The following is a 26,390-nucleotide window of genomic DNA, read 5'->3' on the forward strand; positions in this document are numbered from 1 at the left end:
GAATTGGACTCACAGAAGTATGGCCAACTCATCTTTGACAAAGCAGGAAAGAACATCCAATGGAAAAAAGACAGTCTCTTTAACAGATGGTGCTGGGAGAACTGGACAGCAACATGCAGAAGGATGAAACTAGACCACTTTCTTATACCATTCACAACAATAAAGTCAAAGTGGATAAAGGACCTGAATGTGAGACCGGAAACCATCAAAACCCTAGAGGAGAAAGCAGGAAAAGACCTCTCTGACCTCAGCCGCAGCAATTTCTTATTTGACACATCTCCAAAGGCAAGGGAATTAAAAGCAAAAATGAACTATTGGGACCTCATGAAGATAAAAAGCTTCTGCACTGCAACGGAAACAATCAGCAAAACTAAAAGACAAGCAACGGAATGGGAAAAGATATTTGCAAATAACATATCAGACAAGGGGCTAGTATCCAAAATGTATAAAGAACTCACGAAACATCACACCCGAAAAACAAATAATCCAGTGAAGAAATGGGCATAAAACGTGAATAGACACTTGTCTAAAGAAGACATTCATATGGCCAACAGGCACATGAAAAGATGCTCAACGTCGCTCCTCATCAGGGAAATACAAATCAAAACCACCCTCAGGTACCACCTCCCGCCAGTCAGAGTGGCTAAAATGAACAAATCAGGAGACTGTAGATGCTGGCGAGGATTTGGAGAAACCGGAATCCTCTTGCACTGTTGGTGGCAATGCAAACTGATGGAGCCACTCTGGAAAATAGTGTGGAGGTTCCTCAAAAAATTAAAAACACATCTACCCTATGACCCAGCAGTAGTACTGCTAGGAATTTACCCAAGGGATACAGGAGTGCTGATGCATAGGGGCACATATTTCCCAAAGTTTATAGCAGCACTTTCAACAATAGTCTAATTATGGAAAGAGCCTAAATGTCCATCAACTGACGAACGGATAAAGAAGATGTGGTTTATATATACAATGGAATATTATATGGCAGTTAGAAAGAATGAAATATGGCCTTTGGTAGCAACGTGGTTGGAACTGGAACTTGTTATGCTAAGTGAAATAAGTCATACAGAGAAAGACAGATACCATATGTTTTCACTCTTATGTGTATCCTGAGAATCTTATCAGAAAATCGTGGGGGAGGGGAAGGAAAAAAAAAAGGGAGGGAGCTAAACCATAAAAGACTCTTAATAACTGAGAACAATCTGAGGGTTGTTGGGGGGTGGGGGGGAGGTGAGGGTGGGTGATGGGCATTGAGGAGGGCACCTGTTGGGATGAGCACTGGGTGTTGTATGGCAACCAATGTGACAATAAATTTCATATTAAAAATAAAGGGACATTTGACTGACACCTGCCCATTTTCTATTCATAAGCATTGTTTTCTACCAACACTGGTTGGGGGACTGAAATCTTCTTCAGAATATCATTTTTTAATTTGAGTTACTCCTCTGTTTGAACAACGACATCCATGAAAGTGCTTCAGTGGCACACGTCACAATTCGTCTTCATTAGATACCTCAGTGGTTTCATAATGATAGCCCTCACTTTCTTTTCTGTCTCTGTGTCACTGAGTTTCTGTGTAAGGTAGATAAATCTTGAATTCTTAACAGTTTTGTTGAGAGATTAAGACAATGTGGATGGAGAAATCATCGAACCTCTGAATTTTGTATTCAGAATAATTACAGTGCTATCTTGGATATAAACTCATTTTATGTAAATTGTCCGTGAAGATGTGAGGTATGAGAGGGCAAGTCCAGCATAACTTCCCACGTACATGCAATTGGCAGTTACAGAAGGCAGGGAATGACTGTCAGCTTGTGCATTCAGCACACAACACACATACTGGTGGTGTTTTGTATGTTGAACTACCTTTGCACTCTTGGGGTAAACCCCACTTTGTCATGGTATGTAATGCTTGTAACATGCTGAATACAATCCTTAAGAGAATACTAGCAAACTAAACCTATCACCATGTTATACCCTTTGACTATTTTCCAGAGTTCTAACAAAGTTTGTCCTGTAAACCTTTGCTTGTTTTTCAATGTTTCTGTGGAGGGATGGGCATTTGGAGTTTGCTTTCCATTTTTTGGCAGATATGATCCTCTCCTTTCCTGATGTGAACCCTAAACATCAAGATGAACTCTTTTTTTTTTTCTCTTTGATGCAAAGTTATATTTCTGTCATGGCTGGACTACAGAGTCTTCATTTTAAAATGGGAGACTCGCTCTGTATAATTGCCAAGATGTTCTGAATCTCTAAGTGTTCATTCTTCTTCTATGACTCATAAGTTGTCTATATTATTAGTCCGTTTTAGATTTTGAAGGCAGATGTATTAAAACTCGAGCTAAGGAATTAGCCTTAGCTTCTTTTCATTTCATTTGTTTTAAAAATTATGATGCACTAAAAGTCTCTTTCTGTTATATGAACATTGACAAATTGTACAGTAGAATAGCAAATACAAAAATCAATATAGAGAACACTTGTATAACCTCCTGTAAATTTTTCTTTTACTTATTTGCAGTCAACCTTTCCCCCAACTCCACTTCATGACAAAAAATCGTCTCATTTTGTTTGTATAATTTTGCCTTTTTCACTTATATATCATATTAAATGAAGTCATAGGGTATATTGCCTTTTCAGTCTGGCTTCTCTTACTTAGAATAATACATATCATATTCATCCATATTATTATGTGTAACACTAATACGTTAAATTTTATTGTTGAAAAGTATTCTTTTGTGTGGATTTACCAAAGTTTTATTGTCTGTTCGTGATCTGGAGGGAATTTGGTTTGTTTTCAGGTTTTAGTAATAGTAAAGCCACTATAAAATTTACATTCCGGTGTTCATTTCTCTTTGGTAAACACTTAGGATGAGGAATTGTGGGCCTTATATTAAGCGCATATTAATTTTCTGAGAAAATGGAAAACTGTTTTACAAAATGACTATGAAATTGTGCATTCCTATCAACAATGTGTAATATTTTAGGTGGTCACATCTTCATCACCACTTGGTAATGTCATTTTGTTTAAGCCATTGTGATAGGTGTGATGGGTGTTCTGTCCTCTGAATCAATTTGCATTTCCCTAATGTGTGATGATGTTAAATGTCTTTTCTTGTGACAATATGTCATATGTGTATTTTATTTTCTCAGTTGTCTTTTCACATCATTTACTTAGTTTTATTAGGAAGTTTGATTTTTATTGATTTTTATGTGTTCTTTTATATATTTTGTATACAAATTGGATTTTTTTTCGTCCAAAATGTGTTTTTGGCTTCTAATTTTATTTTTTTAAGCATTATCTTTAACAGAACACTTGTTTTAGTTTTATTTTAGGACATTTAATTGTATTTTTTTGTAGATTATCTTTTTGGTATTACATTTTAGATATCTTTGCCTAACCAAGGATTACAAAGGTTTTTCTTCTACGTGATTTATAGTTTTAGGTTTTATATGTAAGTCTTTGGTCTATTTTGAATTAATAGGAATTATTTTTAAAATTTATTTCTTATTTTCAAGAATTATTTTTGGGCTTATGAAAAATAAACCAAGTCTTTCTTTGAAAAAAATGCAGTTTCAACATCACAGGATAAATTTCCCTATGAAACTTTTTTTTTATGTTCAACATCACTCATCATCAGGGAAATACAAATCAAAATCATGATGAAACACTACCTTACATCTGTCAGAAAGGCTGAAATTAATAACACAAGAAACAGCAGGTGTTTGCGAGGATGTGGAGAAAGAGAAACACTCGTGCAGTTAGTAGAAATGCAAACTGGTACAGCCACTCTGGAGAACAGTATGGAGGTTCTGCAAAAACTAAAAGTAGAACTACTCTACAATTCAGCAATTGCACTCTTAGTTGTTTACCCAAAGCATACAAAAATACAGATTCAGAAGGATGCTTGCACTCCATTGTTTATAGCAGCATTATCAACAATAATCAAACTAGAGAGAGAGCCCATGTTCATTAACTGATGAATGGATAAAGAAGAACTGATGAATGGATTGTGTGTGTATACACAATGGAATATTACTCAGTCATCAAAGAATGAAACCTTTCATTTGCAATGACATGGTTGGAGCTAAAACGTATTATGCTAAGTGAAATAAATCAGCCAGGAAAGACAAATGCCATATGATTTCACTTACATGTGGAATTTAAGAAACAAAACAGATGAACATAGGGGAAGGAAATAAAAACAAGAGAGGGAGGCAAACCATAAGAGACTCTTAACTGTAGAGAACAAACTGAGGGTTGCTGGAGGGGAGGTAGGTGGGGGGATGAGCTAAATGGGTGATGGGTATTAAGGAGGGACCTTGTTATGATGAACACTGGGTGTTATATTTAAGTGATGAATCACTAAATTCTACTCCTGAAACCAATGTTACACTATATGTTATCTAACTAAAATTTAAATAAAAACTTGAAACAACAAAAAATAAAAATGTTTGAAACCTAAAAAAAAGGAGTCTTTTTTTTAACTGCTGTTTTGCTAAATCCGTAGTATCTCATTATAGCTCCAGAACTTACTCATCTTGCAGAACTGAAACTTGGTTCCTCTTGACCAACATGTCCCCATATCTCTCTCCCTCTCAGTAGCCCCTATGTACAGCATTCTATTTTCTGTTTCTATGACTTTGACTGTTTTTGATTCCACATATAAGTGAAATCATATATTATTTGTCTTTCTGTGTCTAGTTTATATCACTTAGCATAATGTCCTTCAGGTTCATCCATATTGTTGCGAATGGCAGGATTTCCTTCTATTTTCAAAGCTGAAAAACATTCCATTGTATGTATACACCACATTTTCTTTATTCATTCATCCTTTGATGGTCATTTCGGTTATTTCCATGTCTTGACTGCTGTGAATAATGCTGCACTGAACCTAGGAGTGCAGGTATCTCTTTGAGATCCTGATTTCAGTTCTTTTGGATAAATACCCAGAAGTGGGATTGCTGAGTAATATGGTAGCTCTGGTAACAATATTGTACTTCATAATTAAATTTACTAAGAGCGTAGATCCTAAATGTTCTCACAATGAGGAGGGGAGGTGAGAAAGGTAAAGTATATGAGGTGATGGCTATGTTTTAATTAGCTTGATTGTGGTGTTATTTCATTATATGTCTATCAAATCATCGAGTTGTACACTTTAAATATATACAATAAAAATAGTACCACAGATTTCTTATAGCACAAATAATCACAGGTGTAATGTATTTTTTTTTGTCTGTCAGGTGGCAACGTATGACTTTTGCATTCAAGTTCAAATTAATTTCTTTGAGGCTTCAGAACTTTACACTAAATGTTGTTTGTCAAAATCTCCTATGATTCCGAAGACAACACCACTTATTCGACCATGCTATGTTCAAGCTACTGGTATGTACTGTGAAACAGTTGGTGTGCATATATCAAATATTGACACTTGGGCAGCTAAAAGTTTTTAAAAATCAGATTATGATATTTACTTTTTAAAAAAAGAAATATTAGAAAGTACAATTATATGATTCCTGTGTGTGTGACTTAAATTGTGAGTCTGTGAGATTGAATTTTGAGAAACAGTATAACAAAACCTATGTGAGTTCGCTTCTAGCTGAGTCACAGAAACTGTATCAGGTGAGTTTCCTGCAAAGAAAACTTGATTTGCATCAAATAAGGAGATCCAGGGGCATGGTTTCCAAAGCTGTGACTCCCTGAGAGAAGGTGAAGGGATATCTTTGGTTTAGGGTTACGATGAATATTTAGATAGGTAAGTCTTCTCATTTTATGTAGAGGCGGGCATAAGGCTATCCATGTGCTTTAAGGAAACATGCCTATGTATACATTGTATGTTGTGCAAATGAGCCCGAGGTTCTTTCTTGGGTGGAGATTTTAGTATGATGGATGAGATAAAGGTAATGGTAGGTCATTCCAGAGGTCACTTGATGTTTTGCCTAGGCATGAATTGTAGGTTTTGCTCAAAAGGTCTGTGTGGTCTTGGGCTGGTAGGAGGTCTGGTCAGGGCAACCTGCAGGGTGGTTTCCAGATTCATTTGCCTGAGTTAAGAGGTAAGGCAGAAAGATCTTAAGGAAAAAATGTAAGGCAAAAATTAGTGAGTTCAAGCAGGTGGGTAGTAAATGTCAGGTCTAGCTGGTGACAGTAGCATAATAATCTCAGATTAGTGACTGTTGCTTAAAAATATAGGTTATAATTAAAAACAAAAATGAGTTTAGTTACTTGTTGTGTGGGTACTTTTTAAATGATTAAATTAAAATATAAATTATTAAAATATACTAGATATATAATTCACTGATAGAATTTTTATTTAAGAAATCCCCACCCCCCAAAGGAATAGGTTACTAAAGGACTAAGCATATGCATAAAAGGAGAAGTAAAAAAGTAAGTAAGTAAATAAATAAGTAAATAAATAAATAAATGTAAGTATATGAAATTTTTTTTGTGTTATTTACTTATTTTCTCCAAATATTCAAATATTACAGCACTCTGTAAACCCTACTTTTGGCAAGCTTTGGTGGTTTTGCATTTTATTACATGTGTTTAAGTATTTTTCATGAAAAGTTTAGTCTAGTCTATGCTATATTATGCAATATTTTGTTTTTTAATTCTGACATTAAGTTGTCAATAATAATAAAATAGTGCTCAGTTGATAATTACACTTGGCATCTAGTGAGAGAAGCCTCAATAAAGTAGCATATACAATGCAGAGATTTATTTCATTCCTTTTTAAAATACAGAATTAGGGGGCGCCTGGGTGGCTCACTTGGTTAAGCATCTGACTTCGGCTCAGGTCATGATCTCGCGGTTCATGAGTTCAGGCCCTGCATCAGGCTCTGTGCTGACAGCTCAGAGCCTGGAGCCTGTTTCAGATTCTGTGTCTCCCTCTCTCTCTCTGACCGCCCCCCCCCCCCACTCCCGTTCATGCTCTGTCTCTCTCTGTCTCAAAAATAAATAAATGTTAAAAAAAAAATTAAATAAAATAAAATACAGAATTAGAAAGTCTGCAGCTGGTAGGGAGCCTCCGTGGAGTTTTGTCCCTTGTTTTAAGATATCTTTTTTGGGAAAAAATCATTGTCTAATTTTGTTATCCTAATTAGGTAAATTATTTTCATGAAAGATAAAATTTACCTACTTGACAAATAAAAATTAATGTACCATCATTATGGAAAATTGGAAAGTGTTAGAAACACAGAAATGTCATCTAGTATGTGAATATTTAGAGCATAGTATTATTAATATGTTGGTATTTTACTCTTCTTCTGTTATATGCCTTTATTATTTTATTTTTTAACATAGTTGTGATCTTCCTGCCTGTGTTCAGTTGAAATCTCTTCATTCTTAATAGAAATTTTTATTTAGGGGAGCCTGGGTGGCTCATTTGGTTGAGTGTCCTACTTCAGCTCAGGTCATGATCTTGTGGTGTGTGAGTTCGAGCCCCGCCTCGAGCTCTGTGCTGACAGCTTGGAGCCTGGAGCCTGCTTCAGATTCTGTGTCTCCCTCTCTCTCTGCCTCTTCCCTGCTCAGGCTATGTTTTTCTCTCTCTCTCAAAAATGAATAAATGTTAAAAAAAAAAAAATTTAAAGGGGCGCCTGAGTGGCTCAGTTAGTTGAGTGTCCGACTTCAGCTCAGGTCATAATCTCGCATTCCGTGAGTTCGAGCCCTGTGTCGGGCCCTCTGCTGACCACTCAGAGCCTGGAGCCTGCTTCAGATTCTGTGTCTCCCTCTGTCTCTGCCCTTCCCCTGCTTGTGCTCTATCTCTCTCACTCTCAAAATAAACATTAAAAAAATTTAAAAAAAGAAACTTTTACTTAGATGTTATACACTCTTATTAATTGTATAAATTAACACTGATAGGTATTATAGAATATTTCATCCTGTAAGTATCTCTTATAAGTTATATAAGCATAATTCTAAGCATTTAGGTTGTTTTTTTAAAAATTTTCTTATTCATATAAATATTGTAGTAGTGAACATTTTTATGTATAATACTTTTTCCCTGTTTAGATTTTTTTTCAGTGATATTCTCTTCATTGGCTGCATTCCTTCTAAAGTATATACATGTTAAAGCTCTAGATCATTTTGCAAAAGGGCTTTTGTAAAGAGTTTTGCTGGGGCGCCTGGGTGGCGCAGTCGGTTAGGCATCCGACTTCAGCCAGGTCAGGATCTCACGGTCCGTGAGTTCAAGCCCCGCGTCGGGCTCTGGGCTGATGGCTCAGAGCCTGGAGCCTGTTTCCAACTCTGTGTCTCCCTCTCTCTCTGCCCCTCCCCCATTCATGCTCTGTCTCTCTCTGTCCCAAAAATAAATAAACGTTGAAAAAAAAAAAAAAATTAAAAAAAAAAAAAAAGAGTTTTGCTGTTTCAACCCTCATTCGGTGTAAACTCTAACCAGCATTGAATTAAAGAAATTGGATATTTTTCTATGTTATTAAAAGTATATCATTTCAATTTTCATGTCAATTTCTTTGATTACTCATGAGGATTAAAATTTTCTGTCTTTGCTATTAATTCTATATTTCATATATAAGTTATCTGTTCATGAACTTTGCCTTTATCAGTATGGTTATGTATCTGATAGATGTCACTGATTTCCTTATTTATATTACTTTTTTTTCATTTTTACGGTGAATTTTTTCTAAGATTCATTGTTTGCCTTTAGTTTTGTTTGTTTTTCAATAAATCTCTTAAAATAATTTTATAGTGAAATTTAGCTATTGTTTCCTCTGTGATTTCTAACATTCTTTTAAAGATTAGACCATTTTCTCTAGCTACAGAATTGGTATATGTGTAATACTGGTTTTTTTCCTATTTAAAATTTGTTCAACATTTTCTAAAAAAACAAAAGCAAAAACAATTTCTATACTTAATTTGTTTATTTTTAACTTTAATTTTTTTTTTAACGTTTATTTATTTTTGAGACCGAGAGAGACAGAGCATGAATGGGGGAGGGGCAGAGAGAGAGGGAGACACAGAATCTGAAACAGGCTCCAGGCTCTGAGCTGTCAGCACAGAGCCCGACACGGGGCTCGAACTCACAGAGTTCAAGATCATGACCTGAGCCGAAGTCGGCTGCTCAACGGACTGAGCCACCCAGGCACCCCATTAACTTTATATATTTATTTTGAGAGAGAGAGCATGAAACAGGGAGGGGAAGAGAGAGAGGGAGAGAGAGAATCCCAAGCAAACTCTGCACTGTTACTGTGGAGCCCATTGCGGGCCTTGAAGTCACAAACCATGAGATCATGACCTCAGCTGAAATCAAGAGTCAAGTGCTTAACTGACTGAGCCACCCTGGCTCCCCAGTACTTATTTAATTTGTTTAAAAAAAAATGTTGCTGGGGCACCTGGGTGGCTCAGTCGGTTAAGCATCCGACTTCAACTCAGGTCACGATCTCACAGTCTGTGAGTTCGAGCCCCGCGTCCCGCTCTGGGCTGATGGCTCGGAGCCTGCTTCCGATTCTGTGTCTCCCTCTCTCTCTGCCCCTCCCCCGTTCATGCTCTGTCTCTCTCTGTCTCAAAAATAAATAAACGTTAAAAAAAAATTTAAAAAAATGTTGCTGTATGTCCAGAGAGGATTGGAATGTCAAAGCAAACTTGGTTGTATCATATAACTTATCAACACCAAAGTTTACTAACGATTCAAACGATTCAAACGATACAAATATAATCAGGCAGAGATGTAACATTTCTTTTGTAGAAGTTGGCATCTATTAGACACAGTTTCCAAATTGTCCTTTTCTCCCTCCTTAAGATGCCTTTTGCTTTTGAATTGACTTTTTAATGTCATTTGTAGAAACCTTTGTCTCAAAGGAAGCTGTTTTTTGTTTGGAGCTTCCCATTTTTATACTCTTTTTTTTTTTTTTTCAACATTTATTTATTTTTGGGACAGAGAGAGACAGAGCATGAACGGCGGAGGGGCAGAGAGAGAGGGAGACACAGAATTGGAAACAGGCTCCAGGCTCTGAGCCATCAGCCCAGAGCCCGACGCGGGGCTCGAACTCACGGACCGCGAGATCGTGACCTGGCTGAAGTCGGACGCTTAACCGACTGCGCCACCCAGGCGCCCCAGATACTCTTAATAGTTATACATATAGGAAATGTCTATATGAGGAATTGTCATTTGCCTCATAAATCCATAAATTCCAGATATTTTTGGTTGGCCATTTGAATAGGTAATGCGTGTCAAAAGTTTTCTTTGAAATAGTCCACTAGTCAATTCCAATTTTTAAAAATGTTTATTTATTTTGATAGAGCGCATGCATACATATGTGAGACCAGGAAAGGGACAAAGGGAGAGGGAGAATTCCGAGCAGGCTCCACATTCTCAGCATAGTGTCTGACTTGGGTCTCGATCTCATGAACTGTGAGATTACTACCTGAGCCGAAATCAAGAGTCAGGTGCTTAACCCACTGAGCCACCCAAAACACCCCTAGTCAATTCCATTTTTATGTTTGCAAGGAAACTTGGTCAAGTCCATTACTCTCTGAGATATCCCCTCAATAGAAGGATGATGCCTTAGTAGGGGACTCATAAGCTTGCTGTTATCTCTTTATTCCCAAATTACATGCATTCCTTTTAAAATTAAAATAGTGCTAACCCAGAATTGTAATCCATCATCTCCTTCTCAAGGTTTATCCTGCACCCAAGACGCAGTGACTTTTTTCATTAATTATCTAATGAAAACACTTATTTAATGACAAGCATTTTCACTCACTTGAAACTCTAATTCTTCTTAAAAATTTTGTAATATAATTATAGTTTAAATTTCAGGGGCGCCTGGGTGGCGCAGTCGGTTAAGCGTCCGACTTCAGCCAGGTCACGATCTTGCGGTCCGTGAGTTCGAGCCCCGCATCGGGCTCTGGGCTGATGGCTTAGAGCCTGGAGTCTGTTTCCGATTCTGTGTCTCCCTCTCTCTCTGCCCTTCCCCCGTTCATGCTCTGTCTCTCTCTGTCCCAAAAATAAATAAACGTTGAAAAAAAAACATTTTTAAATTTCAATTAAAATTTTTATCAGAGATTTAATTGTTTTGACAATATATTGTTCATTGTTAAGCCAAGTAGTGTATCTGCGTATTTTATTTACATTCTTTCAACTTTTTATTTTTCCCTGAAGTTATTAATTCCTCCTTTGTCCTTAAATATTTGACGAAATCCTTCCATGCCACAAAGCTCTGTATTATGCTTATATGGACACTGTTCCACATAGTAGTCTACCCTGTCAGATAATGTGTCATAACTTCTCATTCCCTGAAAGCAGCCCTTCTGGAGCACAACAACCTCCTGCTCCAACATGCACTGAGTGCTTTCTTTTCCTGTGACAGAACTCTTGTCTAAGACTTCCTTTCACTATAATGTGGGCATTTTCTTTTCTCTTTTCTGTCTTGACTCTCCCGTTTTTTCAGTCCCTTGCCTACCTATTTCTTGGGTTACTTCACTGTTTAGGTAGATTACATCTTCCAGGAGCTTCTAAAGAGTGTAAGGGAGATAATTGAGAATTTCCTTCTCTGAAAATGTCTTTTATTTGCCTCTCATATTTAAATGATAATTTGGTTTAGTATGAAATTCTAGATTGAAAATAATTTTCCCTCAAAATTTTGAAGATATTATCATTACCTTCTAATTTCCACTGTTGTGTTTAGAAGTCTGATGACATTCTTCTTCCCCATCCATTACATAGGACCTAGCGTTTCCCTGTTAGAAGCTATTAGAAGCTGCTTTTTATCCCTGGTACTCCATTATTTCACAATGGTGACTTTAGTGTGAACCTTTTGTCTTAAGTTCTTGTGGACATTTTCAATATGGAAATTCATGTCTTCCAGTTCTATAAAGTTTTCATAAATTATTTCCTTGAAAAGTTCCTTCCCACTGTTTTCTGTATTTCTTTCATTCAGACTTCTATTGTTGTATTTTGTACTTCTTGGATTATGTTATATATATTTTAATTAAATTATATATTCTCTCCTATTATCCTTTTCCTTATCTTTTTGTTGTACTTCCCAGGATATTTTTCTGACTTTATTATGTCTTAAGAAATTATTTTGGCAGTTTTAAACTAACAAGGGTTAACTTTTTTTCTGATTATTTCTTTACATACGGACTTTTGAAAAAATAAAAACACCTTTTATCTCTACTTGTATTATTTCTTTGAAATTTTCTTCTGTTGACTATACATTGTCTTAATTTTTGCTGAATTATTTCTCCTTCATATTGAGGAGTTTCTCAAATGTCTATTGATTTTTGCCTATTCTCTCATGATCATTGGCGAGTCTTGCAGTGCTGGCTTCATTACCAACTGTTATATCATTGCCTGACAGTCTGGATCCCAGTGAATATTTAAGGTGATCAAAATGTTAGTCTGTAAGACTTTAATCTTGAGCAGTTCATTTTTTCTAGAAAATGCTTCTTCAAAGTAAAAAGATAATAAGGATCATATATCAACAACAGTATGCATGTAAATTTGATAACCAGATGAAATGGAGTAATTCCTTAAGAGACACAATCTGCCCAAACTCATACAAGAAGAAATAGACAATCTGGATAAGTCTCAATCTATTAAAGAAATTGAATCAATAATTAATAAGCTTCAAAAACAGAAAGCACCAGCCCCAGATGGGTTCATTGGTGGACTCTATCAAACATTTAGAGAAGAAATCATACTGATTCTCTATAATTGATTCTGTACAATCTCCTTCAGAGGATAGAAACAGAAAGAATACTTCTTTAACTCATTTGGAGGTCATTTTTGCCCTAATACCAAACCAGGCAAAGACATTGCAACAGTAGAAAACAACAGACTAATACCTCTCATTAGCATAGATATAAAAATCCTTAATAAAATATTTGCAAATCAAATCCAGCAGTGTATAAAAAGAATTATGCACCATGACCAAGTGAGATTTATCTCATGTATGCAAGGTTGGTTCACATTCAAAAATCAAGTAATGCATTTCATCATATCAACAGACTAAAGAAGAAAATATCACATGATCATATCAATAGATGCAGGGGAAGAAAAAGCATTTCATAAAATCTAATACGCTTTCATGCAAACAACTTAGTAAATGAGGACTGTAGCATAACTTTCTCAACTTGATAAAAAATATCTACAAACACCCTAAAGCTATCATCATTTTTAATGTTGAGAAATGCAAAGCTTTCTCAGTAAGATTAGAAACCAAGCGAGGATGACCCTTTTCACTCTTTAAACTTTGTACTAGAAGTCCTAGCTAATGCAGTAGAGCATGAACAGGAATCAAAGGATACACAGGTTGAAAAGGAAGAACTAAATTCTTTGTTTATTGAAGATATCATTGTTTATGTAGAAAATCTAAAAGAATCGATTAAGAAAGACACTTCTGGAACTAATAACCTAATATAGCAAAGTTGCAGGATATAAGTTTAATATACAAAAGTCAATTGCTTTCCTCTGTAGAAGCAATGAGCAAATGGAATTTGAAATTAAATACAAAATACCATTTATATTAGCATCCAACAAAAATGAAGTACTTAGGTATGAATATAACAAGATATTTATAAGATCTATATAAGGAAAGTTAAGAAATTTATCTGATGAAAGATAGCAAAGAAGAATTAAATAAATTGAGTGATATTCCACATTCATTCATAGGAAGTCTCAATATTGTTAAGATGGCAGTTCTTCCCAATTTGATCCAGAGATTCAATGCAATCTTAATAAAAATCCCAGCAACTTACTTTGTGGGTATTGCCATATTGATTAAAAGTTTATATGGAGAAGGAAAGGACCTATAATAGCCAACACACTACTAAAGGTGATGAACAAAATTGGAGGACTGACACTGTCCAGCTTAGAGGTTTTCTACAAAGGTACAGTAACCACGAGACTTTGGTTTTGGCAACAATACATACAAATAGATGAGTGGAATAGAAAAGAGCCCATGGGGCGCCTGAGTGACTCAGTCGGTTGGGCAGCTGACTTTGGCTCAGGTCATGATCTCACGGTTTGTGAGTTCAAGCCCCTCATAGAGCTCTGTACTGACATCTCGGAGCCTGGAGCCTGTTTCAGTTTCTGTGTCTCCCTCTCTCTGCCCCTCCACCACTTGCACTCTGTCTCTCGTATTGTGTCACCAATAAATAAACATTAAAACAGTTTTTTTGAAAGGGAGCCCACAAATAGACCCACATATGTAGTCAAATGATGTTTGACATAGTAGAGGCAATATAGCTCAGAAAAGATATTCTTTTCAAAAAATGGTGCTGAACAACAGGACATCACAAAGAAAAATGAATCTAGATACAGACCTTACACCCTTCACAAAAGTTAACTCAAGTGGATCACAGGTCTAAATGTAAAATACAAAATGTAAAAACTTTTAGTAGAAAGCAAAAGAAAAAATCTGTATGACCTTGAGTTTGGCAGTGACATTTTAGATACAACAACAGCGGCAAGATCTGTGAAAGAAGAATTGATAAGCTGAACTTCATTAAAATTAAAAATTTCTGCTCTTAAAAGACACTGTCAAAAGACCAAAAACGTGTATTTGCAAGTCATGTTTCTTTTCACTTCTGTACTTTTGCATTGGTCAAACTCTATTATAGTGACTATTTTAACTATGTTTACATTATTCTCAGCTTAATATTTAGTATATTTTATACTCTTCTTGTCTCAAGAATAGTTTTTCTGTTATACTTGTAATTATCATTAAAATACAAAATTGGAATTTTATAGATGTGATTAAACATGATATTCTATAAATGTTTTAAAGTGTGATTTTGTTTTCTCTCTGGGTACATAAAAATACAAAAAATATTTTTTATTTCAGGTTGAGAAGTATAGTAATAATTAACTATGAGCTAATATCTCTTAATATTTTATCAGTACATTTATTTTCTTCTCATAGTATTGCAAGCACCATTGAGATTATCCAGCACTGATTTTACATTTGAAATCCCATTGTATACTATGGATCCTAATAACAAAGTCACAAAAACTCAGGTATGTATAGAGAAATGATGCAGTTTACAACTTTTCTTTTTACTGTGGTTTTTAGTTTATTGAGTTGATTATTCTGAAGCATTTGTTGTAAGAATACTTTCATTTTTAGAGAACTTGCATATCTATATATTGTATTTCTCAGAAGTAATTATGAAAATATATAGACACATATAAAGCCATTTTTATATATGCATATATTTAATAGGACTATTCAAAATATTTTATTTTTTAAAGAATCTTTTCCTTTTTTTAAGTTTTATTTATTTATTTTGAGAGACATAGAGATAGTGTGAGTAGGGTAGGGGTAAAGAGAGATGCAGAAAGAATCCCAGGCAGGCTCCATGCTTGGCACAGAGCCCAATGAGGGGCTTGAACTCACGAAACCATGAGATTATGAGCTGAGCTGAAACCGAGAGGAGGACACTTAGCCGACTGAACCACCCAAGCACCCCCCAAAATATTTTAAATAGAATTAAATCATCTGTCTCTCCTTATATAAAATGGGGCTATGATTAAATTAATGTGAAATATGTTCCATACAGGTAAGGAAATGTGGTGGAAGGTAATAATAAAAACGAGAAAAGTCCAGGTATATAATAAAGTGACTTCTATGACAATCTACTCTTTTTTTCTTACTAGATATCTCTGCATCTCTCTCTCCTAATTAATCCATCTAGAAAGAAAAAAGAGTGACATGAATAAGAAGGAAGCTCATGCATAGAAAATTGTATTTGTAGTGCCCCTTTATTATCTTATATATTGCTTTTCCTGCAATTAATTTTGAACCTCTGTAGCTTTGAGAGCAAACTATATGGTGAAAATATTTAACATTTTATGCGTCAAATAATAGCCAAGTGCTACATGAAATTATAGAGAACAATAAAGGATCTCTTCTGGCATTAAAATGTGACGGTTTTAAGCATAATATCAGTAAGACTTCTATCTATAATATAACTTCAAGGATGCAAAAGACTTTGTGTTGGGACTAGAAAGGAAGCGTTAGTGAACTGAATTGGATTGAATTCCAAAAGAAAAGCAATCCCTCTATAAATATGATTTTATTTTATATCATTGAATTTTTTTCAATTGGCATAATAAAAGATGATCTAGACAAGAGCCTTCTGTCTTGAGTGGCAAAGTGGTCATATTGGCCCCACAGAGAAGGAAATGTGATTCTAATATACTGCTTGCATTTGCCATGAATGATATTTACATAGTCATAATAAAATATATCATGCAGAGAAGTTGTAATATGTTTGTGGGGCAGAATTCAAATTGATCCTATGTAGTGTATTACATGTAAAATGACAAGTGTTTGATACGTACAATGTGTATGTGAAGGTTAAGTTGACAGAAGGGTTGGGAATGGTAGAAGAAAGGAGTGAAACTCATTTTATTCAGTGGCTAATTAAAGGAAATTGTGTAAAGTTGACAGAAGAACTAGAGATATAAATATATTATTTCAAGTTACCAGGTGACTAATGGAAGAATTAAAATAATTTAAATATCCACAATTGGGAGGTGGAAAGGGGAGCGGAGATAGTATCTATGAGCTAAATCCTCATCTTCACTAGTGGGCACTCAAGAGACAATATCTGGGTCTGATAAATCATGACATAGCCATGTGATAGAGTAATGGCCCCCAAAGTTATCCAATTCCAATCCCTAGAATTTTTGAGTACCCTATCTTCTATTGTAGAAGATACTTTGCTGATGTGTAATGTGATTGACATTAAAGACCCTAAGCAAGGGAGATTATCCTAGATGATCTAGATGGTCCCATTTGACTCATGTGAGTGGTTAAAACCAGAGAAGCTTTCCTGACTGTGCTTAGAAGAAAATATGATGACAGAAGAAAGGTAGAGAGATTTGATGTTGCTAGATGTGAAGATGGTGAAAAGGAGGCCACCAGGCAAAGAATGTGTTTGCCCTCTACAAACTGGGAATGGCAAGCAAATAGCCTTCCCTAGAGCCCTCCAGGAAGATCATGGTTCCTTCACCTTGATCTTAGTCCGGCGATAAACCTGTTGAACTTCTAACCTACAAGACTGTAGTTTAATAAATTTGTATGGCTTTAGACTACTAAGTCTGTGGTCATTTGTTATGGCAGCAATGAAAAAGCCTCAAGTAAGACATATCAACATTATATTGAGAATAAGGCTATAACTATCAGAGAAAATCCAAATCAGAATTAGCTAAAATTGGTTGTTTCAGGGAAGCAGAGCTGTTGATAAGAAGGAGTTGAGTGGGACAACTGGTTTTTATAAGTATTTTAAAATTATTTGTGTAAGCTACTAACATGTATCATTTTGGTAAGATTATTTAAAAAATGACAGTGGTACACATACTAAATGTTTCTTTATAGATGACTGTATCAGTTCTATTCTTGGGCTAGGATTGGAAAATGGATATTTTAGAAATCTGCCATTTCTTCATTTCAGAATGAGAAAAAGGAGGCATTCAAATGACTAGTACAATTTTATGCTCACCTTCTGTTTTAAAAGATGTTTCTTTCTTTATAAATGCAAATTTTAGAACTAAATAGATATTTAAGTACGGAGAGACATTGGGAATAAAATCGCCTATTTTTTAAATCCTAAATATTTTAAATCAATCATACTTTAGAAAGAAAGGAAGTATGTTATTTTGTTGTGGTGCCAATTGCATGGATCATTGTATACTCTTCAAATTTTGAAGAGTAAAGTTAGAAAAATACCTAGCTCAAGGTTTTATTGTAATAGTATGTTGCACAAGTCTGCACACATGTCATGCATATAGCTCCCAGATTTATCAGAACATTACAAAGACAGTGCAGAGATTTTATGTATACTCTTCACACAACTTGCTGTCATGCTAACACATTATACAACCATAGAACATTTTTCAAAACTAACAAGTTAACATTAGTACAAAATTATAAGTTAGACAACAGACTCTATTTGGGTTTTGTTGCAACCGGTGCAACAAACACCGAAATCAGGGTCCTGAGGGTAGGGGAATGTAAGAAAAAAAAAGAGAAGGGAAGCCAGTTTGGGAACAGGAGGGTCCCCTGGGCTGATGGCCCAAGTGACGGCTTTATTGTTGCTGTACACAATCTTTTATATCAAGACTCTTATGGATCAGGTCATTCTAAGAATAAACAGGTTTCACATGATCGCCGCCAACCAAAACATTTAGTTCTGTGTACCTTGTGAACTTTCTAAACGGGTCACAACAAGACCTTGTTGATAGATTGCTAGCAAAACACAGTTCCCATGTTTGTTTCTATTTGACCCGGGGTAGAAAAGGGGGGTAACATTACTGCCAACACCCACAGACCACAAGCTTCAGGAATTAGATTTCTCAGCCTTGACAAGGCTTTCGTATGCCTTTGCAAGTGGGGGAATGGGACGGGGAACCACCGGGTTGGCTGAGTCAACAGGGAGCCGTTGCTCGACCCGGTCTCAGCCTGGCACTGGGGTCCGGCCTCCCACAGGGTTTTACCCATTTTTCACTAATGTCCTTTTATGTCTCATGGTCCAATCCAGGGTACCATATTGTATTTAGTTTCCTCTGATCTGTGGCAGGCTCTCAGTCTTGCTTATTTTTTTATGACCTGGTCAATTTTAAAGAATACTGGTTTGGTATTTTTTCCGAATATTCTTTAATTTTGGTTTGTCTGATTCTTTACACCTTTCTCGACTGCATTCTTATTTTTTATGGGTTTCAGGGAAGAGTGTAACAGCTGAAATGTCTTCTTTTGTCACATCATGTGAAGGGTGTACATGATATTGTGTATGGCTTACTGGTAGTGATAAATGTCAGGAGACTTGGAAAAAAGTTGGACTAACTATTTTTCTTTTTTCACACCCTATATGTCGGAAGTGAGTCATCAATGTCAGCCCACACTCAATGGGTTGGTGGTCAAGCTCCACCTTTTGGGGGGGTTATTTACATATATTATTCAGAATTTTTCTGTAAGCATTATTATTCCTTCCCTCCTTTTATTTATTTATTTTATTAATATATCAATGTGACTTCACAAATATTTACTTCATACTTTCAGTTATAATCCAATATCACATTATCACATTATTTGTTATTAAAATTGTTCCAGCTCTGGCCATTAGGAATTCTTTTAGACTTGTCCTTTGACATACTTCCATCATTATGATTTTTAAGCATTCTCTTACTTTCTGGCACTATAAAATGGTCCAGGCTTGTCTTTTATTTTGCTTGTTCCAGTTCTAGAATCAACATTTTCTTCAAGAAACCCCAGTACCATTTATGGAAGAATGGTATTTAGAAATCAAGATCTGTACACTAGATGTGCTAGCTGCTACTGGGATGTCACATGTTGTAAGCCCCTTTGGCAAATAGAATCAGGAAATATTTGTGTGTATACTAGTGAATACACACATACATAATTTGGCTATCGTTCTTTTAAAAAATTTTTTTTAAATGTTTTTATTTATTTTTGAGACAGAGAGAGACAGAGCATGAGCAGGAGAGGGGCAGAGAGAGTGGGAGACATAGAATCCGAACTAGGCTCCAGGTTCCGAGCTGTCAGCACAGAGCCTGATGTGGGGCTCGAACTCACGGACCGTGAGATCATGACCTGAGCTGAAGTCGGACGCTTAACCAACTGAGCCACCCAGGCGCCCCTATCATTCTTTTTTTTAAAATTGTGTTTTAATGTTTATTATTTTGAGAGAGAGAAACAGAGCACGAGTGAGGGAGGGGCAGAGAGAGACACACACACAGAATCCAAAGCAGGCTCCAGGCTCTGAGCTGTCAACACAGAGCCCAACATGGGGCTGGAACCCATGGACTGCGAGATCGTGACCTGAGCCAAAGTGACACTCTCAACCTACTTAGCCACCCAGGTGCCCCTGTCTATCTATCATTCTATCTCTATCATCCATCCATGTATCTATCTATTTAAACATGGGTTCAAACTGATGTCTCTGACTTTAATCCAGCACCACAAGGTTTATTGCAATCTTTCTTCCTTGCTTATTTTTAACTCCTTTCTCTGACTATGAAAAATCTGGCTCTCTTATTTATACTTTATTTATGTATTTTTTACCTGTATAAAGTACAGGTAAAAGTGTATACTTTTACTAGTGTACTAGTAAAGAAGTTTCAGAATTTTTAACCTGTATCTAGAATTGCTAATATATTTGCCAACTAGAGTACAGTATTAATAAAGAGTAACTTTTTGTCTTTAGCGCTATAGTTCCCAGTCCAAACACAGTTTTGCAGTTGCTTCGGCCATTCCTCCTCAGTCTCCACTAACTTCAGTGAGATTATCTCATACATTTGTAATATACTTTGTTGTAATCTACAATGTATCCTGGGGTTCCCAGTATCTTGGTTGATTGTTTTTAAGTTACTTACATTTAAGTTAACTCTTAGTGGTATATAGTTCTATGGGTTTTGAAAAATATGTAGAATAATTGTCCTACCACTTCAATACATGACAGAATGGTTTTACTACACTAAAAATCCTCAATGTAACCCCTTTGCTGTCAACTACTCCTCTTTCCACCAACACTTGGCAACCACTGGTTCTTTTTTTCCATCCAAATGATTTTGCATTTCCAGAATGACAGGTAATTTAATTATATAAAATGTAGCCATTTGGGTCTGGCATCTTTCACTTAGCAAAATATATTTTACATTTATTTATATTTTTGTGTGAATTAATACTTCATTTATTTTATCACTAAATTTTATTCCATTGCATGGAGTGTTTATCCATTCATTATTTGAAGGAAATCTTGGTTGTTTTTTTTCCTCCATTGCTTGGCGATGAACAAAACTATTATAAACATTAACATGTACATTTTTATGTGAGCATGAATTTTCACTTAAGTAAATACTTAGGAAGGGGATTACTGGGTCATATGGTATTGTATACTTAACATTATAAGAAACTGCCAAACTGTCTTCCTAAAGGACTATACCATTTTACAGTCTCACAATCATGAATGAAAGTTGTTACTCAGCATCCTTGCTAACTAGCATAGCTTTTTGACATTTTTATTTTACCCTGGTCTCTATCCTTTGTGTATTTTTCATAGTTGTTAATATGCTATGAACATATTTGCATACCCCTTTGTTTGCCTAACATCACTTTTAAAACTATCTGTGAATTCCACTTTAAAAAACTTTTTTTTAATGTTTATTTATTTTTGAGATGGAGACAGAGTGCGAGTGGGGGAGGGGCGGAGAGAGAGGGAGACACAGAATCTGAAACAGGCTCCAGGCTCTGAGCTTGTCAGCACAGACCCCTATGCGGGTCTCGAAACCATGAACCATGAGATCATGATCTGAGCTGAAGTCGGATGCTTAACTGACTGAGCCACCCAGGCACCCCATGTGAATTCCACTTTTAATCACTTGACTTTGTACGCAGGCTCTTCACCTTGGCATGGTAAAACAAGCTAAATTTTATATTGCATATTATAATTTTTATAAATGTCTTTTTATTTATGTATTTTGTGTGTATAAACAGGATCTTGTCTTACATAATACTTCAAAACAAGATGTGAAATGGACTTTGGATATTAGTAATACTGGCAAACTTTTCAAAGATGGCACATTCAAGATTAGTGTGCTGAGTGGGATTCTGCAACCACATAATGAAATTAATGTTTCCATAAGTTTCTGTCCAAGTAAGTCCTTTTTTCTTATATTTGTTATTGATGTTTCAATCTACCTCTCACATATTATTTAATTTTATCTTGTACACAAAAGTTTAGGTTATTTTTTATGTGTTCTTTAAATAGTTTTAAAAAGATTCATACTAGAATTCTTTCATAACCAGCCTCAAATATGGCCCCAAATAATTCTCACCTCTTGGTATTCATGGCCTTATATAGTGCCCTCCCACATCACATAGGACTGATGTATCACCCAGAAGATATTATGAATGTGATGGCGTATGATTTCCAAGATTAGGTCAGAAAAGGCATGGCCACGTCTAGCTTGCATTCTTGGATTGCCTGCTTTGGGGAAGCTGGTCATTGTGTCTATTTATCTCTATGTTCACTTCTTTACTGATGTTTTTTTTTTACAACAGCTTTATTGTACCTTTTTCTAATTGGTGTGACAAATTTTCTGTTATCACAAATCTATTACAAAAATTCTTGGTGGTTCTTACACATTTACTTTTCCAAATGAACTATAGATTATTTTCTTCCTGTTTCTAGAAAAAGACATATAATTGAGTTTTTCCCTTCAAATAATGGCATGTTTTTCTAGTAATTAAAGTTTATTTTATAGGTATCACTATTATGAATGAGATTTTTAAATTAATCTTTTTAATTAGCTAGGACTATATAAAAAGAATATATTTATAGTTTATCTGTCACCTTGCTCCTATGCTGAACTTCTCTAGTTAGATCTGGAAGTTTTTCAGAGATTATTCTGTATTGTTTTCTAAGTAAATAGTTTTATAATATAAAATGATAGTAACTAATGAATTTTTCTCTTCATTTACAATATCTCCTCCTCTACCTTATTCTCCTCCTGAATCTGTTAATACAATGTTACTACATTACAATCACATTACATTTATATTACAACTGCACTTTAACTGTTACTATAGTCTGTCTGAATCTGTTACTATGGTGGCAGTTTGTTAAAACTGTTTTGATTCCAGTAGTTTTGCTTTGTATATTTGGATGTTATTAAAAGATTATGTCTTGTATATCTTTTAGAAATAGCATATGTATTTAAAGTAATGTTCTTTTTTCTACTAAATGCTATTTGCTTCAATGTTGTTTTATGTGCTACAGTGCCATTTTGTCTTTCTTTGGTTGATATATCATTTTATTTTCAGTCTGTGTCTTTTTAAATTTAAGACCAGTATTGTAAAACAAAGGATTTTGCTTCTTTTCTTGAGCAAGACTGAAATGTAATTTTTAGGAGGGGAATTTGACTTATTCATATTTTCTGTTATAATATATTTTTCATTTTCATGCAGTTTCATTTTATATTTCCTTTATGTTATATTTCTTATCATTTTTCATAAATTTTATGTATTGATCCAATTTTTGTCTTATATGCTATACATCTATTTCCCTTCTATATGTCATCTTTAGACCATTGGGAACACCTATGTGGACATATATTTTCCTGTCAGTTCTAAGATGGAATAGTATCAATGAACTTTCCCACAGACAAAATTATATATGAATTTATTTCTTACTCAAGACTTTGTTGAAATATTTTGGAATTTTATTTGCAGTTAGTTTTTTTTTGTAAACATCATTCCATTCCACCCACTGCTTGGATCAGTGGGCTGTAGTCTTCTCTGTCTCTAAGGTATTGAGGTAGCAGGATGCAAGACTGTAGCAGATCAAAGCCAACAGGTTGGATGAGAGTACAGGGTTCTTCAATATCAAACAGCTGGATGGAGAATGGGATCTTTGGGGAGTTGGAATTGAGTTATAGGGGCCTTTTGAGTTGGAACCAGGGTAGCTTATGCTTGATTTTTTGGTCACCCTCATTTATTTTCTTCTAGTACAGACAATTTTTATCTTTCCTGGCTCACACGGCATGGAATACAGCTTTCATGACTTTTCCTTAGTAGCTCTTTCCAAGTCAAGTGTGCATTTATTTTCTGGTTTTCTCAGTTGTTTTTACTATTCATTAAAATGGGGAAACTACTGGAATCTTGAAGAAAAAGATGCCTTTTATTTTGCCTTACATTCTTATATTTTAAATCAGATACCATAGAGGTAAAATTCACATTCAGATGTGATTATTTTTGAAAGTATGGTTTTCTTAATTACAACTTTGTTAAAGTGTGATTCTTACACCATAAAATATATTTTTAAAAAATGTACAGTGTAGTGGTTTTTAGGATCGTCATAGATGGGCAGCCATCAAAACAGCCTAGTTTTAGAACATACTCATTGCTTGCAAAGGAAACCCTGTACCCATTATTGGTCACTCCCCATCTCTCCCTCCACTCAGCCACTGCTGACCTTTATTGGTTGTCTCTAGGAATATGTTTACTGTGGATATTTCATATAAGTAGACTCCTATAATGTGTCCTCTTGTGATTGGCTTCTTTCACATTGCATAATAATTTCAAGGTTAGTCCAGATTATAGCATCAATTAGTACTTAATTCCCTTCTGTTACCAATAATTGTATGGATATATCACATGTTTGTTCATAGACATTCATCTGGTGGATATTTGGATCATTTGTACTTTTTTGACTCCTGTGAATAAAACAGCTAGGAACATTCCTGTAGTGTTCTGTGAGGACACATGTTTTCATTTATTTGGTTATATATCTTAGAGTGGAATTGTTGGGTCTTAGGATAATTTGATGTTTAACATTTTTAAGAAACTGCCAAACTGTTTTACAAAGCAACTGTAACAGTTTAAAATCTTACCAGCAATGAATGGGGGTTCTGTTTTCTCCACATCCTTGCTAACTCTTTTGTGATCTTTTTTTATTATAGTTATCCTAGTGACTGTGAAATAATATGTCATTGTAGTTATTATTTGCATTTTCCGGATGACTACTGATGTTGTGTATCTTTACATGTACTTATTGTCAGTTTGTATATCATCTTTGGAGAAATGTCTGTTCAAATCCTTTGTTGATTTTAAAATTTGGTTGTCTTTTTGAGTTTACATTGTTCTTTATGTATTCTGGATAAAATTATTTTATAAGTATAAAGCATTTTATTTCATTCTGAGATTTCTCTTTTCACTTTCTGATGATGACAGCTAACGCAAAATAGCTTTTAGTTTTGATGAAGCGTATTTTATCCAATTTCTCTTTTTTTAGTTTAGCTTTTCAGTGTCTTATCTATGAAAACATCACATAACCCGAGGTCATGGTGATTTATTCTTATGTTCTCTCTTAAAGTCATATAATTTTATCTCTTACATTTAGGTCAATGGCTTATCTTGAGTTACTTTTTAATATGCTGTAAGGTAGGGCTCCATCCTCATTCTTTTGCATGGGCCTGTCTGCTTGTCCCAGCACCATTTATTGAAAAGAATATTGTTTCCCCATTGAATTGTGTGTGTATATATATACACACACACACACATATATACACACATACACATACATACACACACATACACACATACATACATACATACACACACACATACATATAAATCTATGTAAAGATATTTTATATAGATATGTATTAATTCTTCATGAAATGTTTAGTAGATTTCACCAGTGAATCCCTTTGGATTTTGCCTGTTCTATGTGAGAAGTTTTTTGATTGCTACTTTAGTTCTGTAACTGAGTCCAAGTTCATTCTCCTCACTGCACAATAGGCCAGTAAGTGGAGAGGCAAGACATTAGGGAAAGGAAAGCACTTTGGAAAGCCAGCAAACCAAAGAGACGGCAGACTATTGTCCCGAAGAACCATCTCCCTCAGCATGAAATTGGAGTTTCTTTTATGTTAGCAAAAGGAGGAAGTGGGAAGGGTTGGAGTCAAAAGGTAACTGACTTCTGTAGACATCTGAGGAGATAATGTATGTCCTTGGACAGTTGATCTTTGCATACAGGAATCTATCTGGTCATGTCATTCCTATAAATCTTAGGCATAGCATAGTCATTTCTGTATGTACTTCCTCATCTCCTTAGGCAAGATAGATTTGGGTAAAAAGCAGTTTTTGCAAATCTTAGCTGTAACATGGCTACATGCAGGGCTCAGCAGAAGTTTCTAAGCTATAGGTCACAGCAGCAAGGAAAATAGAATCAGTGTGGAGTCAGACATGCTGTTTCTCCCTGTTATAATCCCTTTCAATAAGTCAATTCACATTTTATATTTCCTATTGTGTCAGTTTAAGTACTTTTTGTGTTTCTAGGAATTTGTCCATTTTATCTACATTATCTAATTTGTTTATATACAACTTTACATTGTGTTCCTTTATATATTTTTTTTATTGAGTTTCTGTAAAGTGAATAGTGATTTTCCCTGTCTTATTTGGGACTTTTGTAATTTGAATCTTCTTTTTTTCTTGGTCATTCTTGCCAAAGGTTTTTCAAATTTGATATGCTTTTCAAAGACCAACTTTTGATTTTATTGATTTTCTTAATATTTTCCTATACTCTATTCAACTAATTTCTGTTCTAATATTTATTATTTCCTTTCTTTTTGGTTTGGTTGTAATTTGCTCTTTTTTACCTTGTTTCTTATGTTGCAAAGTTAAGTACTTATATCTACTTTTTTAAGATAAGCAATTTATGGCTCTAAATTTTACTCTGAGCCCTGCTTCTGGTATATCCCATAAGTTTTGGTATGTTTTGTTTTTATTTTAATTCATCCCAAATTACTTTGTAAAATTTCCTTTGCTATTTCTTCTTTGACACTTAGTTATTTGGGAATGTGTTGTAGAATTTTCACATATTTGAGAATTTCCAAAATTTCACTTTGTTATTG

The 26,390-nt window shown here is 35.0% G+C and overlaps 1 protein-coding gene across 1 annotated transcript in view; it reads left to right on the forward strand.

The window, feature by feature from the left end:
* The window catches only part of CFAP47 (cilia and flagella associated protein 47), a 566,656-nt gene that overhangs the window by 114,106 nt on the left and 426,160 nt on the right, over positions 1–26,390 (forward strand). The window contains exons 22-24 of the mRNA XM_047844880.1: positions 5,242–5,383; positions 14,878–14,972; positions 21,472–21,631. Coding sequence (XP_047700836.1) covers positions 5,242–5,383; positions 14,878–14,972; positions 21,472–21,631 — 397 coding nt within the window. The remainder of the gene's footprint in view (positions 1–5,241; positions 5,384–14,877; positions 14,973–21,471; positions 21,632–26,390) is intronic.

This window comes from Prionailurus viverrinus, chromosome X, assembly GCF_022837055.1.
Source record: "Prionailurus viverrinus isolate Anna chromosome X, UM_Priviv_1.0, whole genome shotgun sequence".
NCBI classification, from domain to species: domain Eukaryota; kingdom Metazoa; phylum Chordata; class Mammalia; order Carnivora; family Felidae; genus Prionailurus; species Prionailurus viverrinus.